The sequence below is a fragment of the Lasioglossum baleicum genome, chromosome 18 (assembly GCF_051020765.1).
Source record: "Lasioglossum baleicum chromosome 18, iyLasBale1, whole genome shotgun sequence".
Classification (NCBI taxonomy): domain Eukaryota; kingdom Metazoa; phylum Arthropoda; class Insecta; order Hymenoptera; family Halictidae; genus Lasioglossum; species Lasioglossum baleicum.
In genome coordinates, this window is record NC_134946.1 from 7,443,800 (window position 1) to 7,461,771 (window position 17,972).

Below are 17,972 nucleotides of genomic sequence, written 5' to 3' on the forward strand. Positions count from 1 at the left end.
GGCGTCGCGGGGGCGAAGTGTTTGAGCCGTGGAGGAGCGAAAATGGCGAAATTGAAATTCGCAAAATGCGCGAAAATATTGTTGAACCTTAGCGCGACGTTCGGTCAATAGAGTTGACCTTCGACGGATCGTATACCGAGAGCAGTTCAATTCCTACGAGTTTTTTTTCTTCTAACCGCTGGAGATTTTAATAGGAAACGACCTTTGGGTTTGTTTGTACATAGCGGTGCGTAGTGCGTAATGCACTGTGGGACAGCAACAGTGGGCGCGTGATTTTGAACAAATTCGAGCTATCAAGGGAACACCCAGGTAAGCGTTCGATATCTGACGATATTAATTGCCAGACGGTTTCAATTCGATTTAAATCAGCGAAATATGTGTTCAGAGGTTTTTCAAAAAAATCTATCGCGATTGAAATAAGCTTCGTGGCACGCCCCCACTCAGCACTGTACGTACCCGATACGAACCGATCGGTTATAGGTTAAGTTCGATTTTACACGATTATCAAACGGAACTCGCCGCGTACCTTCTTTTCTATTATTCGTTAACACGTTCAGCGATCCCTTTCTCGTAATCCTTCGATTTCTGAACAATGCAGTTTCATTTAGAGCCGAAAAACGCAGACGAAAGTTCGGTTCACGGAAAATGGCGCGTTCGAGCGATAATTGGCGCTAATGTTCCTAAAGTGGACTATCCTTCGAATTTTTCGTCATTATTCAAATTTTCTCGTTCCAATTTTCAAAAGTTCGAACTTTACTTAATCCTCGTGTCGTCGGACGCATGCTCCGGCCAAGCTTGTCACCCCTCGCACCGGAGGAACGCGTTCTCTCGCTTCCGAGAGATTTGAATTTTTGAATTTTTAAATTCTCACCGATTTATTTCGTTTGTCCGTTATTCCGTAAATTCTTTCGCATCTCGCCGCAGACGCGGGACACTTTCTGCTCATGCAAGAATTCTCAATGTTTCCAGCTTTGCGCGGTAACCATTCGCGACACTTAAATTTCTATTTAACCTGCGTATATATGGAGTACGTGTTTATCATGCGAATGTTGTTTATCATGAACTGTTGGAACATTGAACAATCTTACGTTCACTTAAACTTTATCATTTAACGTTTTATGCTAGAACGGAGCAGCAAGCTTCCGTTGAATTTCCACCGAGTTATGTAATTCATTTCTACCCAAACAACTCGAGAAACACTGTTCCTTCTGAACCACTTTTGCAACGATCAGATGTAACTCAAGAAATCAATGTTAAAAAGACTGGTTTTGTTCTAACGACATTGTAATATTTTGTCCAGGACGGTAACCATGTCTGTAAATAAAGGGCAGAGCATCAGAGCTTTGGTCGAGCCACTGGCTCTGGACTCGCGTACCCTCGGAGACGGTGACTTGAGCGCGTTAAGTCTATCGCATAACAGCGAGCAATATTCGAGCAACGACTTTGAAGCGTTCGCTAATATTGAAGCCGAATTGGAATGCATGAACGCGGAGGAAGTGATGACGATGGACAAGGAGCACATAATAATCGAACGGAATAACAAGACTGAAACAATTGTACCTGATGTGGAAATGACTGAGGTTTCCGACCAAGCTCAAGAGGAACATATTATTTATACAACGGCGAATCAGATTAATCAAAATATCATGTTTCAAACGAAGCCAACGCTGCAGAGGCTTCCTGCGTCTACTGTACAGGTATGGAAGGATGTTCTATTCGAACAAACGTTCTTGTTCGCTATAACGTTACGCTTTTTCATTCCGTAAAAGGTTAAATCGAATGTTGGCTCTATGACGCAGAGCCAGTCAATTATGATAGTCTCTCCAGCCAGCGGTCAAGGAACTAGTCAGATCCTAAAAATCTCCCACCCGTCGTCCGCGTCAGCTGGTCAACTGCAGTCGCTGGCACAGACGCTCATAGCAAAGTCAGCCGATGGTAACATAGTTCAATTACGATCCTCACAGTCTGGTAAACCAGTGATGGCCACCAGCCATTCCGGGAGCATCACACTAGGAAACGTTAGTGCCAAAACAGTCCAGTCTGCTATAAAACGGACTGCGCAGAGCACTCCACAGAATCGCAATGTAAGATTAGCATTCGTGTAAAGAATTGATTGAATATCGAAACGATAATTCGTACGTGTTTTAGGTATTCACGAAAATGATACTGGCTGGAAATCAAACGCAGTCGGGGCAGGTCCTCATAACCAGTTCACAGAGCGAGAACCAGCAGGCGATGAAGTTTCTGAACAATAGCGTCTCCAATCAGGACATCATCAGTCCAACAAAAACCATAACGCTGGCTCAAGCGCAGCAAATGGGACTGCTTTCCACTAACAAAGTCCAACACATCTTGCCTTCGACACCGCAGAAACAAGTGAGTATTCTCAAATCTATCTGAAGAATAATGATTAACACATTACCGATCGGTGGTTATTGCATAATTTTGAAAAATCTATGGTACATGGCTAAACACTTTTTAATGGAACTTTCAATAGCAACAGCAATTGTCATTGTGAACTGACAAGTCACTCTCAATAACGTCATCTAATAAGTTTTAAGAAATCTCAACTTTAAAACGAGCGAAATTCCAAGTTTAAATTTGGAGATTGTTTAAGATTGTAATGTGAAAGAAAATTTCTGTGCTTTCCTTTGGTACCTTTCCTTTAGCGCAATTATTGAAAATCCTATTAATATGCGTCTGGCAGGTAAAGTATTAATTATAACTAATGCGTTATTGCTTGTGCTCTTCTCGAAGGGAATAATTGTGAACAAGTTGATGCAGTCGTCGAGCGCGCAGCCCTCGAAAGTGACCATAGTCCCACGCAGTACGATCAAATATCCCACGAAGATACTGCCGGCTCCAACGTTGGGTTCGCAAGTGAAAGCTTCAGCTATTTCGAGTCAGCAGTCTGCGTTTCCCTCCGCCAACAAATCGTCGGTGCAGCAGAGTCCTCAGAAAGTGATTATACGGCAGGTTAGCTGAGTTATCTTGTTCCGTCTCGTTTCTGCTTTGCTTTCTTTGTACAATAATGCTTGTATTATTTAACAGAGCTCTCTGAAACCCGGAACTGTCCTCGGAAGCGGACAAGTTATTAGGATACCGGCTAATCAGAACATCATGACCGGATCTAACCAAGTGCATCAGATACAAATGCCTGGAAGACAAGTAAGTGATTCACCTCTGGTTGCAATTCGGTATAGTAATAACGCACGACTTAATCTTCTCCAAGGTACAATATGTCAGACTAGTTAGTACTCCTTCGTCGGGGACCACAAATGTTGTCACTGTGAGTAAATCAAAGTCGCAGACCACTTTGCAGACCGTTGGCGTTGGTCAGAAGATCGGAGGCCAACAGCAGATTGTCAAGGTCTGTGCGATTGATAAATAAAGCATGTTTACTAGTACACTGTACCGTTTACTTGCTTCGATACGTTGATACAGGTGGTTCCGTTGAACACTAGTAATCAGCCGTTACGGACAGTTGCACCGAAAGCCACGTTAACCAGTACCGGTCAGAGGTTGCTAATCCCTGCAACCGCTACAGCGGGCGGCAACCAGTCGAAGAACACCGTAGCTATTCCCGCATCTGCGTTGAGCCAATTAGCATCCGGACAGGCAGTTCTGTCGACCAACTCGAACATGGGAAATATCGTAGTTCTACCAGCTCAGTACATCGAGCAACAGGTTTGATATATTTCAGACAGAAAGAAAATTCTACCAGTACGAGAAGTAATTCCTAATTCCTAACACAGACATCGGACGACGTGAAGATCAAGTCCCAGCAAACTACGCCCAGTCTGCTGGGCAGTACGCAGAGCATGCAAGCCTCGACAGGAAATGTATCCGTGGGACCCGTTATAGAAAACAAAGGCTCCCAGAGGTCCTACACCAGCGTCGAGCCTAACGGCATCAGGCCGAGGAAACCGTGTAATTGTACCAAGTCGCAGTGTCTTAAATTGTGAGTGTATGTAATCGAACTGTCGTTGTTCAATTTTGTCAACTGTACACCTGTTATTGTTCTAACTTTCGTCTTTCGAAAATTGAACGTCGACTCTCCGCTGTTTTGTTATGCGAATTGAAAGACATTAACCTGATCAATTGAGAATCAATCCTGACGGATTATGAATGTGTTTTACGATAGATACTGCGACTGCTTCGCGAACGGGGAGTTCTGCCACATGTGCAACTGTAACAATTGCTCCAACAATCTTGGGAACGAGGAGGAGAGGCAACGAGCCATCAAGTCCTGTTTGGAACGCAACCCGAACGCGTTTCGCCCGAAGATCGGGAAAGGTCGCGAGACCGGCGATGACATCCGTAGACACAATAAGGGCTGCAATTGCAAGCGTAGCGGATGTTTAAAAAATTATTGTGAATGCTACGAGGTGCGTACCGTTTGTTTGTAGACGCAGGACATTTTTATGAATTTTCTAAACGACTATTTCAGGCCAAGATTCCGTGTTCCGGTAATTGTAAGTGTATAGGGTGTCGCAACGTGGAGGAGCCGAATTTAGAGAAGAAATCTCTGAAGGATCTTGCAGAAGCGGCTGAAGTTAGGAAAACGCAGCTGACATTGAACAAGGCGAAGCTACAGCTGTCCGAAATGGCCTTCAGACCGCCAGCTATATCTAACACGGGCGCAAGGTATGCTTCTTCAATTATAATAGCAAGTTATTCATTTTATATATATAATAATATATATAATACATTCTTCTTCACAGACAACCCTTCAACTTCCTGACCGACAAAGTAGTCGAGATAACGTGCCAGTGTCTAATGGCTCAAGCCGACGAAGCGGAGCGTAACATGTTCGACGACGATACGTCTCAAAGATTGATAATCGAAGAGTTTGGTCGGTGTCTAAAGGAAATCATCGAATCGGCTCACAAAGCCGAAGCTACCTAGCAGGTACATTTCCGAGAGTTTACGGTTCGTTCGAATGTATTCGGAAGCAAGAAACTCGGACGCACTGGTTGTTGGTACTTCTTGACTTAATCGTTCGACAGGGAACTTGCGAAGGTACTGAAATTGTTGTATACCAAAGATAATGGTAATAATGTTGGTGCGCAGTGCATTCGATCGGCTGTAACTAATAATCTACGATTTCACTTGTAATTAGACTGCGGATCTTTACAGCTTCTGAGAATGTTCAAGTAATGCTACCGAGGCTAAAACACTTGAAAGTTGTTTTGGGACAACTGCAAATTGCGTAAGCTTCTACAGTCTACTTCGCAAGCTTATCCAATGCTTTCGTATTAAGTAACAGTTTGCATAAGTGCGTAAAGAAGGAACAAATTGAAAATAGCATGGTTGAATGTACTGTCACATTAAAATTCGACGCAGAACGTTTTTGTACCTTTGTCGTTCATCCTCGAAGCGTTAATATTATTTTACAAAAACAATTTTACATCCATTAATCTTCTGTGGTACTTCACAAATTTTCTATTAAACATCGCAAACATCTCCGAATCCTCGATCTTAAACCAATTAATGAAGAAAAGCGGTTACACACGATCGAGAATATTAAAACGGTAAATTAAGCAGTGACGACGGTATAAAAAGGATCTAGTATTTTTGCATTTTTACGATTTCTCATGCAACACTTTAAAATTTATTTTTCATTCTGAAACAGCGACGGTACGATTTATTTAACATTAAAGTTTCGAGAACGAACTTCAGCAAACGTTTGAAAATGTTTCACACGTTCCCTTCTTACTTTTATTAACGATGACAGACACGCAATTCGTAATCTGTTATTTAATCAATTAACAAGAGACCGGCATTGCAGCGAAGATCAACAATACAATTGTTAAATCTGTTCCGTAATGTACAGGTGCGACAATTTATTTGTCTACCGTTAGGGCTGGCAAAACTATAAACTATAAGTTATGCGCATAGGAGATTTAATATGAAATATAGAGAGTTTATATATTACGATTAGGGCAGTGTTAGGACAAATGTAATAAAGAGGTACAAATCTAAATATATGTTATATATTCTTAGAATTCGCGCGTACTCGAAAGTTTATTTTAAGTATACAAATTGTACAGACTATATATACAAGTTCGAACAAATGATTTCGACAGCGAGATACTTTCACTCGCAACAAGTGAATCAAGTTTTGCAAAGCTACCGATGTATATGCTATGTATAAATAATATATTCGTATATTTCAAAATATATCTTTGCTGTACATAGACGAAAATCTGATATCATAAAGTCCAATCAATCATTTATTCCTTCGCCTAGGGAAATTTATTTAAACTAGAACGTCGCGATTTCTCTCGTTCTACGGATGACAGACGGAACAAATTTTTTAAACTGAAATGTACATAGTCTTGTTCGATTCAGGTTTTTCAATAAATCGTATGTTTACATCGTAACCGAGCAGCTGATTCGCATCACAGGTTCAAAATTTCACTACCCTCTTCGGTCTTTTCTTCTCCGCTACTTGAACCGAGCGTCTCCTTCTCTCCGAAGACTCTACGTCGCCTCCTGCGATCGTATTCACCGTAATCGTATTCTCCTCCTTCTCTTTAACCAAGTCTGGACCACGGTGCATTACACCACCGTGGTCTGGACAGTCCCTTTTCAAATGTGTCACGTCACCGCACAACTTACAGCTTTCTCCCTGCGACCTTTCGAATTGTTGGGAACACATGATGTATAACAAATGATGTGACATAAACAGGATACCTAAAAAATACAAGGAAAATCATTAATATAGAATATATTTATACATGTGTACAAAATGGCATAATTAGATATACTTACCACACCAGAAATTAGAGGTCTCCTTCTTCCCCAGTTGCCGTAGCTTCCTTCTTCCCCTTCCCTGAACAGCATTATATTTTTCCTCCGTTCTGATTATTAGATTTTAATCAATTTCCACATTACCACGGGGATACGATAGATAATGCGTTTTTCTTCAGTAGTATCCCCTGTAGGCCCTATTCCACCATGTCGCTGCAGTGGCTTCCGGACTGTGCGAAGTGCCCAACCTAAAAAAAAATGAACATTAGTTTCCATATTAATAGATTAGCTGCACTTAATTTTATTATAATTTACTTACGACACTCTCGGAGTCCTCTGCTACAGTCCTCCATTTCAAAGTAGCGGGGCCACGTCGTCGTCGTCGTCGTCGTCGTCGTCGTTGTGATCCTGCCAATGTTTCCGGGCGGCGGCTGCGGCGGAAAGCGCTCCACGCGAACCCCGTGGTCGGATCCGCTGCTTTGCCGCTTTAAGCGCCGCTTTCGCCGCCTTCCCGAAATCCCGTTTCGTCGTGGAGAAGTATTTGTTCCGCATCGCTGCGGCTGTAACATTAATTTAAGTCAAGATAAATAATACTAAACAATAAATTAATCAAGATAAACACAAAATTAATAATGAAACTAAACTAAATCAATGATGTACAATGCTTACCAAATATAGCATGTATTATCCGCGTCCGGTACAGTGGTCGGGTCCCATTGGCACCCGACCAGGTGTATGAGGCTGCGACAGTGTCGGACAGGGCCTCTTTGAAAGAGGCATTTACTACCTCTTTCAAAGAATACCCTCCCAGTTCGACGAAGTATTCAACCTAAAAAAAAGCATTAGTTTGTATATTAATAAAGATATAATTACTTTTATTATATCTGTATTACAATATACTTACGACACTATCGTAGACCTCTGCAGGACCACTCTCAAAATTGCCTACCTCCGCTACGGAGCATAGAGGTAGGCAGTCCGGCCGCTCCCAATGCTGCTCCCCTACTGCGATTCGACGTAGCTGTCTGTGGGAGCAAAGAAAAATTAATAAATGGACCATCTTTCCGATAAAGATCATTTTAACAAATTCTTAGAATGACGTCATACTCACTCCAGCTTCTTGTCCAAGCGGGCCACGGACTCTTGCAGTTGCTCCTGCTGCTGCAGGAGTAGTTCCTGGTTTTCGATATAACGGTTTTCCCGTTCAGCGGACTGTTGCATGCTAAAACAAATACAAACATTACACAATACATACAGTAGCGGACAAAAGTTTAAGACCACTCTAAAAAAGACGATAGCTTTTTTAATATTGTACTATACGATGTGAACTTTTTTGGGAAAGCTAGAGCAATTAGTTTACTAAATTTTTGAAAAAATTTCTTTTCACATCCTTTAGTAAACTAATTGCTCTAGCTTTCCCAAAAATTATCGTCTTCTTTAGAGCGGTCTTAAACTTTTGTCCGCTACTGTATATATAATTATAATTATTGCTAAATTTACAAATAAATATGCAAATTACCATTCCCACATTTGCTTGATTATTGCCTCGGTGGGAAGAGGTGAGTGGGGGTGGGTGGTTGGTGGGTTCTTCGACTCTTCGCCCTCCATGTCTATTTAGGAGCTACCCTTGGAGGTGGTAAACCTCTTCCACAACTGGTATCCACCTCTTTGTCAGAGGTTCGTCTTCTGAGAATGTTTAAGGTACTTCTTCGGACTTTTCATCAACCTTTTCGGGAGTTGTTCCTCCTGAAATGTATGAACATTGAAAAACATTGAATACATAAATATATATATGTATTCATTTTGATTTTAAATTTGTTGAATATAGGTTACCTATATATCTAAATACGTAAATTATTCTCTGGTCCAGTGTTCTTCTCTCTGTAATATATTTAATTATATCAAACATAATTAATGTAAACGTGGACGTTTATAGAATAGAATTTACTTCTTTTAAATGTAATTTATATGTATATATACTTCTTTTACTTACATATTTATTCTATACCGGCCATTGTAGGTTTTCAAAATCTTTTTTCAAATATTTATAGCATTATTTTTCTTTCAATTTTGCATATTTGCTCGTCCTATCATAACCACGTAATTCTAATTTTTTCTTCTCGTCGTCTGGCATTTGTAATTTCAAGATGGCGATGGTAACTTTGGTTCAGGTTATTCCATTTAGCGAACCTGGCCCACTGATATATACTCTATCCAAGGAGAGAACAGTACCGTGTGAAGACCAGTTTTCGTTCGTCGCTGCGCATCTTCGCCCTAATTGGTTCAAGAAAGTGAGGAGTGAGAGATGATAGGCTCGCTGCGCCCCACCATCTTCCAAGCTGCGTGCAACGGTACTGTTATATATTTCGTTGGATATACAATATATATATATATACTTGGCTCCATATCACGGACCGGATATGCAACTCGACTCGACTAAACACTTTTGTTGTTTATCAAGTACCAAGAGCCAAACTGCAAAAAAGGGCTTTGTGCGGAACCCCGCAATAATGCAGAGAATATTTCAACACAAAGAGCATAAAAAAATATTGCTTCTTCGCTAAATGCAGCCCACCCGCGTGATCGAAAAAATCAAGCTGTTTCATATTCTCTGTCGGTGTCTTTCCTGCGAGAAACATATCCGCTTCTCTGTCTTCGTAGTTCACCGTTCACCTCGATTGGCGCTATTAAAGTTACCATGTGGTTACCATGGTAAAAATAAACTAAAAACATATTTTTTATGAAAATATCGTGATCACAGTATCACAGTATATATTTATTTAGTTATTTTATACTTTCTTTTTTACTATTACAATAAATGTCGACTTTTGTTGTTTACAACAAAACCGCAACATTAATTAAAACAATGAAAAAATTGTTTACATTCGAAATGTGAATGTTGTACATATATGTAGTATATTATATGTTGTATGTTCCGATAGTACCATTTATGAGTTGTCAATCACAAAGTTGTTCAAGATTTTCCAATTCTAATGAAAATCGAAATACATTCACGAAAATTCCTTTCTAAAACAGATGTTCTTTTATGAAAATAACAAATATAATAATAATAGTCGAAGTCTGCACAAAATTTGGAAACATAACCTCTCTCCTACGATCATTATGTTATTTACATGAATCGTATTCGACTTATCAAATTTCATATTAATTGTATTCGAGTTTACTAAGTTTGATAGAATTTTCAGTTAATCGATATAGCTTTTTTGCAGTGTTAAAATATCTTCTCGTTTGAAATTTTGTTACGTATTTGCCATGAAAATCGCAAATTAATTGAAACTACATTGCATTGTTTAAAGCGTGTCTATTTAGTCAGATCTTTACTAAATAAATTAAAACGCATAGACGTAACAATGGAACTGTCGAAAGATGTAATCGAAAGCTTCGCAAACATCTCAAACGTAAACATGATCACCGATGACAATTTCCTGCAGATTTTAGATGCTGTAGTTTCTCACTTACAAGCAAATCCTATAGACACAAGCAGTAAGTATACTCTCTATTAATAACCAACAACATCAAAAGTTACAACATGATTTACATTGATCAAGTTGCAGGCATTGTCAAGGCAGTTGATTCTAAAGTGATTCTGACGAAGAAGATCTTCGCAGACATGTTATGTTTATTCGTAAAGGCAGCTCAGCATGATTTAGACAAAGAGAGTTTAAACAATCTGCTGTGTCAAATGTGTAGCAACGTAAACAGAAGAAAGAGATTGTGTGATGCATATATTATTAATAAGAAGACTATACAGTCTCGATTGGAATCGATAAGCAGTAATCCGCCACACATTGTTGATGTAGACTGGCACCTAGACTACCGTGTCAAGGTAATCGATTAATTTGATCCACCGATGATTGCTGTATTTGTATAAAAATGATTTTTAGGTGGACACGTGTAACTCACTGGGCGTTCCTTTGTATCATGTACAGCTTAGTACTAAGGAACACGAGAGAATAAATCATGTGACATTCTCGTGTACGATACAGCAGCTGCAAGAACTAGTGTTTAAATTTAAGGATGCTATCAGATACTCAGAGAAACTAACTAATGTGTGACTCTGTGAATAGAGTTTATGATTTTTGTTACGGTGTTCATTTAAATACAGCATATGCATGTATGATGTCTTAAGACCTCAATAGAAATATTTTTATATGTATTTTTCTTTACATTCTCATGGCTTCTGATGCTTGAACATGAATTTAAAAGTGGTTCTTTTCCATCATGAAAACTTATATTTTCAATCTTAAAAGAATTTTGTCTACTTCAAACATGAAAGCTGTACCAATGTTTTTTGCATAGGACGATTTTGTAGACTCTCTCAAATATACCAATACATTTTTTAATAACATTACTGCGATAAAGCAATAATAAGTGCTACAGTGTTATTAATCGTTAATAAAACTAATGTAGTCATTTTTTTTACAGTTTCCGAAGGAAGCAGTTTTGTTTTGTGGTGTGGTGTATTATAGATTTTGCCTCGGACCCTTAATTTGCAAAGTAAATTGAAAAATATTCAAAAGAATTAGTGTGGTACATATTTAAATATCTATACATATAAATGTTTATGTAAGAAACTATTCCTATGTAATAAACATTCATAGAGCGTTCTCGATGAAAACGCAAACAACTTCCAGTTAAGAAGTCGAGTTATTATTAAATATTTTAAAAATTGATAATTGAAAATTGAAAATTGACTGATTGTCAAATATAAAAATTAGTGTTGGACAGTGGAATCGCTAGCCCTGAGCTTATGACATTATACATGCAAAACGTGAACATTTACACAAGAGATTATTATAGTAATCGTTTAATAATAAATTCAATTTTATGCATATAAGTGTAATGGTAAAATCTTCTTACAAACAACAGACTGTGTAAAGTATAATCAACTATATTTTTCTTCTCATAATTAAAACATTCCCTACTTGACGTAGTATTTATTATTTACTGTACTGATAACACGCGCGCGTGTGTGTGAGAGCGTATGTGCGCGCGCACACAAACATACGCGGAACACTTGCATAAATTCGAAAAAACAAATGACGATCAACGTTTCCATAAATAAAACAAATCTCGAAAAAACTTCATTCGAGTCGTTTTCCCAGCTGAGAACCGATACTCGCAAAATTTTTCCTCGCGCTGAAAAAATCCTACACACCCACCATATCTTTTTTTTCCCCGCATTCGCATAAATCACTCACTCAGTCACTCAGGTACACCTTGTATACAAAAGAGCCGCGCGCGCACACAACCAATAACTTATTAAAAATACATTGTCGCCTTTTGCTCTACAGTCAGACATCTCTCTAAAAATTGCTTTCTCGTAATAGACAAAAAAATACTATCGATATACCGGTTCTTACGTGGCTAGAAAATATGCGTGTTAAATTATATTAATGATCGATAATTTCTTGCCTTTTTATATCCTAATACATGATATAGATTTTTTTCTTTGAATTCATTATACATTATTTACAAGTAAACGTGTCTAAAAAAAAGATCATCGAATATTAAAATTTCTCTATACATTAACTATTTCTTTCTTTCCGGCACTTGGCGAAATTAATGGTGAATCGTTTTTTCCGTTTTTTTTATCCATGCGTGCTATCTCAATAATTCGGTGCAGTACAATACATCGACAATGACAAGTAATCAAGTTGGAAAGAGAGAAATCTCTCAGGGTGTAATAACTTCGCCACATTTGTCCTGTTAACAACTATCTCTTTTGATCGATTCTTTTAACGTTACTTCATATATAAGTTTACTGTGTTAAGGCCTCGGAAATTTTCCTATAACTGCTTCCATTTTTTGTCGAGAACCAAGCCAATCGAAAAAATAAACTCTCGTCATCGCTAAATCTATTTTATCGAATCCTCGAGGCTTTGGTTGAATGAGACGACAACAAAATTTCTTCGGAAGCGTCATAAATACTGACTTCGCGAAATTATTTTCACATAAATAATGTCACAGATTCTTCGCAGAGTCTTCTTCGTCACATTCTCGAAAAGCAACCTGCAATCTCCTCATGCCAAAGGCCCCAAGTAAAAAAGCTTCGTTGAAGATGTGAAACGTAGTAACAACAAAAGCATAGAAATTTTACAAAAGCATACGGTAGATTACTTTGAACTTTGAAATTGCACCTCCGTCTTGTTTGTCTGGGTCTCAGATCTTTTCTCTTGTTCCTCAGTTCTCCCACATTTTTCACGGTTTGACTCCTGTGTCTCACTGTTGTCTGTCTGCATTTTGTTCTGCTCCTTCTCCACTGGCCCTTCGTCACTGTTCTTGCCAGTGAGACTCCCATTCATTTGAGACACTGACTTTTCCCTTTTCTTATTTACACTATCACTGACTTCGTCGGATCGTTTCTTCTCCACACTCTGTCCCTTTGCGTGATAAGCATTGTCCTTGTTGCACCCCAGCGAGCTTTCCTGAACCTGTTCCCCTGCTTGAGTGTTCTCCTGCTTGTTCTTTGATGCACTGGCCTTATTTTGTCCAATATTCGAGACAGCAGTTGTATTGACACTCTCCGCACTGCTGAAACTGCCAGTCTTAGACAGATTGAATGCACTGAGATCCTCTTGTGGTGCATTCTCTAGAAGAAGTAGATTGTTAGTCTCGAGGGACGTTGTTGCAACGATCTGGGCCTCGGTTTTGGCTAGACCGTAAGATGTGGGTGAAATCGCAGTCAGGGAAGTGGTCTTGGGAGACTTAGGTGAAGAATAGGTGCTTGGTGGTATTCTCTGGACCGTTGGGGGTTGGGAGACTGAGGAAAAGCCAGTGGTTTGCGGAATATAGCTGGATCGTTGATACAACTTGTTAATCGAAGGTGGTAAACTACTGTGGAAGGCACTGGGGGATGGAATTCCTATCGGTGAACGGATCAGAGGGTTCGGAAACCTGCTGGCATCTGGGAATGGTGGTGCAAAGTGGGGATAGATTAGCCTAGGATTCATATTTGGTGTCGGAGAGGGAATAAACGGGCTCGTTGAGAGCATGTTCACTGGTGAATTCTTGGGAGAGATCGGCGAGCCGGTGCTCCTGCAGATGTCCCTTGAGAATGGAGGGTTTGGATAATTCCTAGCGCTTGGAGAATATGGAGGAGGCGAGACGATGGGCGAGTTGATCGTCGAAACGATCGGGGACAAGGTTTTTGGGTCTATCTTCATCATACTTAGGTTCCCATTCTTTGAGCTACTAGAAGTGTTCGTGGTCGACGTTGGCGTGATCGTCGACTGTTCTTTTTCTTTGTTGTCGTTGCCGATCCCGTACATTGGCTTTACTCCGGAGGCGGGATTGCCCAGATACCTCGGCATGTTCCTCATCTTGAAGATCTTCGCCGGCTTCGATTGGATCGTTTTGCTCCGCTCTGAAAGCGCGGTTTGGTGTAATTGACTTTGCGTCTCCTTGCTTTGATTCTTCACCGCTACATAATTGTTTTTGGATAGTGTAGGGTTCCAGCACCTCGGAGGGTCACGGAGGGTTTTGTAGCCCACCGCTTGAGTTTGCTTCTTGGAAGCCGAGGAAGCCTTCTGTATTGAATGCGTCGTTGTCATCGGAGAAGCAGAGGCTAGCGAGGTCACCCTATGGCCGTCCTTGTTCTTGTTTTCTGTTGTCATCATAGTGCTGCTAGGTGTGTACACGGGCACGTTCGAGACGTTAGCGAGATGCTGCTGCTTGGCAGCGTCGCCTGACACCGATGACGAGCTACCCTTCCTTGCAATCTTCAATAAATCTGGAATGTCCGACTTGTTTCTCGTCTCTGTTTTGTTCTTCTCCTTCGAGTTCTCTCCGATCTTAGCGCAGATATCATTTATCTTCGAGCCTGAGGCTCCGATCTTAGCACAGATCTCATTCAGGTTCGAGCCCTTTGTGATCAATTCATTCTTGCGGATGGTGGGTTTCATCAGGGAAATTGGAATGGCATCTGGGCAAGGGGGGGCAGAGTATACGCTGGTTATCTCCAGGTTTGCCTTTGAACTCATCACTGATGTCGGATAACTGTTTTTCATGGAGGAAGCGATGCTCATGGGGGGTATAGTAAATATTGTTGGATTTTCTGGCATTGATGAGGTCACTATGTTCTCTGGAATCGTGGAGACAGACAATTTCTGAGCTGTGGATGTCGCCAAACTTTTCAAAGAATTCTTCAGCATCGCACTATTTACTAAATCCTGAACAGCGTGTGAGAATGTCGGCGTGCTCTGACTCATTGTTGACGTGGATGGATTGATTCCGTTTCCAATTGATCCAGATAAAGATGCAGTCAAGTTCAGGGTAGCAAGATTCTCATTTGCAAATTGTTCGGCTTGTGTGTATGGTGACTTCTGAGGAATTGCAACGGTCTGCGTGTTGACTCTTTGGGTTGATTCTACAGAGGCTTGGTCCACTGTCTTCTTCTCTGAATCACTTTGCTGCTGATCAGTCAATTGCACATTTTTCACACGGGACTTCGCTCCTTCAGAGTCAGAATTGTTCGTGGCTGTGACGTGTGTCGAAACAACTGGTTTAATTTCCTCTGACTTTGGCGACATTTTTGTGGAAGAAGGGCCTGATACTTTGCTCACTGCTACTCCACAACTGTCTGTCGTAGTTTCTGCAGGATTTGAGCTCTCGGTGGATTTTGTGTCCACTTTCTTGGATGTCTGTGGCATGAACTTTCTATCTTTTATGGTCTTTTTCAAAGAGCTATTGTTGCTATTGTTGATTTGCCCTGTTTTCGGTTGAAACTGCAGCTTCACACTGAGAGCGTTGATTTTTGATCCCGCATTTATAAGCTTTGTTTCGTTTTTCGAATGGTGATTGAGAATCTCCGGTTTCTTCTCCACGATGATGGTGTTGTTGTTATTTTTTGATGATTCCTTTTTGTCCTTATCATCGCCGACATTGCATCTGGTTTCATTTTCGTCTGCGCATTGCATTGTTTCTTGACATTGCACATTACTTTTGATTTCGATATTGTTATTATCTAATTCGTCTTTCGCTTGCTCCTCGTTTTTAGTTTTAACGTCTTCCGTCTCCTCCACCGAAATTTTATCAACCTCCACGGTTTTTCTATTATCAAAATTAACTGTTTTAGAAGATTCGTCATCAGTGACTTGTTGGTTCAGGGATTGTTCGTTGTTTTTAGCAATCTCGGACCTATTGTTAGTATCTTCTTGTACGGGTGATGCGTTCACAGTTTCAACATTTGCAATGGGTTCCTCAGTTTTTGTATTCTTTTTGAATTCCTGATCGGATATATCCGTGATACTCATTATGCCAGTTTCGGAGATTTTCAGTTGCACCTCTTTCCACTCTCTCTTCATAGTTTTCTCTTCTTCGGAGTCAATGGGATTGATCCCAGCATGGAGCAATGATGTTTTATAATTGACATTGTCTTCGGAAAGTTTTATTCTCTTTGGAGAAGATTCGAATATCCTGTAACTTAAATGCAATGGCACTTTCTGAAACAAACAGAGTAACATATTTGTAGGATCAAAGTTAACATGTTTCTCAATGTGTACGGATCATTAATATTTACCCGCCTCCAATGGTAAATGTACATCACATCCATCAACGTGTAACTACTGTGTAGAGGTTCCTCCTTATACATAACATCTACCCTGTGTGCATCAGTTAACCCATACTTAGCTCTTATCAGTTTCTGCAGGTGAAAAATCGTAACTGCAGCAGGACAACGAAGGTATCTCCTCAGAAAAGGTTTCACAGATATTTCCTTGACATCCTTGGATGGACTAAAGTATTCTAACGACAAACTGAGAGACTCGTCCGGAGAATATATATGCGACTCTGTGGGTTCTCCTTTTGCCTCTGGAGATGCTGTTTGGGCACATGCCTCTGGATGCTTGGAGTAAAACTCTCGCCGGCATCGCATCTCGTCTAGAACAAAATCGATCGAATTAATTTTCTGTAGTACGCGTTACTATAATCGTTCGTGCAACTTACTTTGATAGCATCCGGGTACCAATTTGTACACAATGTCCTGCAAAGTGTGGTCCGGACGAATGTTAAGTAGTGGTTTACTTTTGTGTACCTGCACCTCGCATATCGGACAGTACTTATTGTTCTCCAGATATTTGACAATGCAGCTCCTGCAAACTGTAGTGCGATGTTAATCGCCTAAACAATCGGACCGCCGCTTAACTCTTTTGCAACATTGAAGTCCAACTGGTTCACCATAGACAAAAGGATTAAGGAAGTGATAAAAGAATACACATACACGAATGCAGGCACTCGATGATGGTGGTGGCGTCGATAAAGTATCCACCGCACAACTTGCACGTCAACTGGTCGTTGAGCTTGGACAACCTTAAACGATGCCCTCCACTCTGACCTGACATTCTATTAAATAAGAAATTAATTTGTATACTTGCCGTTCGCACGCAACGAGTTTTACGAAGTAAATTAGGGTAACATGAAAAATTGATGATATTGCGCGGTATTGGAGTATCGTCACGATACAAATAAAGCGGTACCATCGCACGATATTCGACGCGTTCAACAACGATAATGTTACGTTACAACTTCCTCGGCGACTTAGTAGATTTAAATTGACAGACTTACGTGGCGAACGACACGAAAACTGCCTGTTTTATCTAGTAATCGCCATTTGATTGAAGAAGTCAGGAAAGTTGGGTCGGAGTGGTCGGAGCTCGAGGCGAGATTTCACAAATGCTCTTCGCGAGAACATTCATCGAGAAACGAAATCCGATCCGAATCTGTAAAAAACACCGTCCACTTGATGCACAGAGTATCGTCGAGTTCGACGATTTTGTCAGATTTCAGTCAATTTAGTTCATCGTAAAATAGGCCACGGTGCCAGGAAAAACTGTGAGAGAACGACAGCAAAACAAAATGGTGGATAAACAATCATCCCGATGACATTTCCAAAAACATGGGTTTCTTTCTCTGACTCTTCCTTCAACAGATCACACGAGTTTCTTATGAAATAAATGACCGAAATGAAAAATGCCGATAATTTGCTTTTCTCGAAGGGTATTCCGCAAAATACAATTGTTACAAACTATTTCGTCCATCAGATTACATAGAGATATCATTTATCGATATCACCGTAGTAGTATCTTGTTGCTTACAGAGATGGCGGAATTCTCAAAATGTTAGCGGTTCATTTGAATCATTCGAATGAAATAGAGATACAGAATGATAGAAAGTATCAACAAGTATATAAAATGGGT

At 40.2% G+C, this 17,972-nt stretch overlaps 4 protein-coding genes across 12 annotated transcripts; 2 read left to right on the plus strand and 2 right to left on the minus strand.

Moving 5' to 3' along the window:
* Positions 1-10: 10 nt before the first annotated feature.
* Positions 11-5,893, plus strand: LOC143217994 (protein lin-54 homolog). 4 transcript variants are annotated; one of them, XM_076442818.1, is made up of 12 exons: positions 11-309; positions 1,301-1,697; positions 1,770-2,084; positions 2,149-2,376; positions 2,758-2,976; positions 3,052-3,168; positions 3,233-3,370; positions 3,445-3,687; positions 3,756-3,961; positions 4,145-4,388; positions 4,451-4,647; positions 4,725-5,893. In XM_076442818.1, exons 2-12 carry the CDS (start codon positions 1,311-1,313, stop codon positions 4,906-4,908), a joined length of 2,478 nt encoding a protein of 825 aa, XP_076298933.1. In that variant the 5' UTR covers positions 11-309; positions 1,301-1,310; the 3' UTR covers positions 4,909-5,893. The 4 variants fall into 4 exon arrangements, with proteins under 4 accessions (XP_076298933.1, XP_076298936.1, XP_076298934.1 ...); XM_076442821.1 differs by having other exon boundaries at positions 1,800-2,084; XM_076442819.1 differs by lacking the exon at positions 11-309 and adding an exon at positions 452-480.
* An 89-nt stretch (positions 5,894-5,982) lies between these two features.
* On the minus strand, positions 5,983-8,971 carry LOC143218018 (uncharacterized). The gene is made up of 9 exons (XM_076442886.1): positions 8,750-8,971; positions 8,590-8,637; positions 8,276-8,502; positions 7,868-7,978; positions 7,661-7,781; positions 7,426-7,585; positions 7,076-7,316; positions 6,778-7,004; positions 5,983-6,699 (listed from the first exon to the last, which is right to left on the minus strand). The coding sequence occupies exons 3-7, from the start codon at positions 8,362-8,364 to the stop codon at positions 7,111-7,113; spliced, it is 687 nt and encodes a 228-aa protein (XP_076299001.1). The 5' UTR covers positions 8,365-8,502; positions 8,590-8,637; positions 8,750-8,971; the 3' UTR covers positions 5,983-6,699; positions 6,778-7,004; positions 7,076-7,110.
* A 120-nt stretch (positions 8,972-9,091) lies between these two features.
* On the plus strand, positions 9,092-11,706 carry LOC143218020 (COMM domain-containing protein 3). 5 transcript variants are annotated; one of them, XM_076442891.1, is made up of 4 exons: positions 9,092-9,107; positions 9,987-10,260; positions 10,326-10,603; positions 10,662-11,706. In XM_076442891.1, the coding sequence occupies exons 2-4, from the start codon at positions 10,128-10,130 to the stop codon at positions 10,830-10,832; spliced, it is 582 nt and encodes a 193-aa protein (XP_076299006.1). In that variant the 5' UTR covers positions 9,092-9,107; positions 9,987-10,127; the 3' UTR covers positions 10,833-11,706. The 5 variants fall into 5 exon arrangements, with proteins under 5 accessions (XP_076299006.1, XP_076299005.1, XP_076299009.1 ...); XM_076442890.1 differs by lacking the exon at positions 9,092-9,107 and adding an exon at positions 9,289-9,468; XM_076442894.1 differs by lacking the exon at positions 9,092-9,107 and having other exon boundaries at positions 9,505-10,260; positions 11,203-11,706.
* A 562-nt stretch (positions 11,707-12,268) lies between these two features.
* LOC143217983 (uncharacterized) lies at positions 12,269-17,845 on the minus strand. 2 transcript variants are annotated; one of them, XM_076442792.1, is made up of 6 exons: positions 17,341-17,845; positions 16,997-17,118; positions 16,723-16,875; positions 16,298-16,656; positions 13,949-16,220; positions 12,269-13,369 (listed from the first exon to the last, which is right to left on the minus strand). In XM_076442792.1, exons 2-6 carry the CDS (start codon positions 17,115-17,117, stop codon positions 12,894-12,896), a joined length of 3,381 nt encoding a protein of 1,126 aa, XP_076298907.1. In that variant the 5' UTR covers position 17,118; positions 17,341-17,845; the 3' UTR covers positions 12,269-12,893. The 2 variants fall into 2 exon arrangements, with proteins under 2 accessions (XP_076298907.1, XP_076298906.1); XM_076442791.1 differs by having other exon boundaries at positions 12,269-16,220.
* Positions 17,846-17,972: the final 127 nt, after the last annotated feature.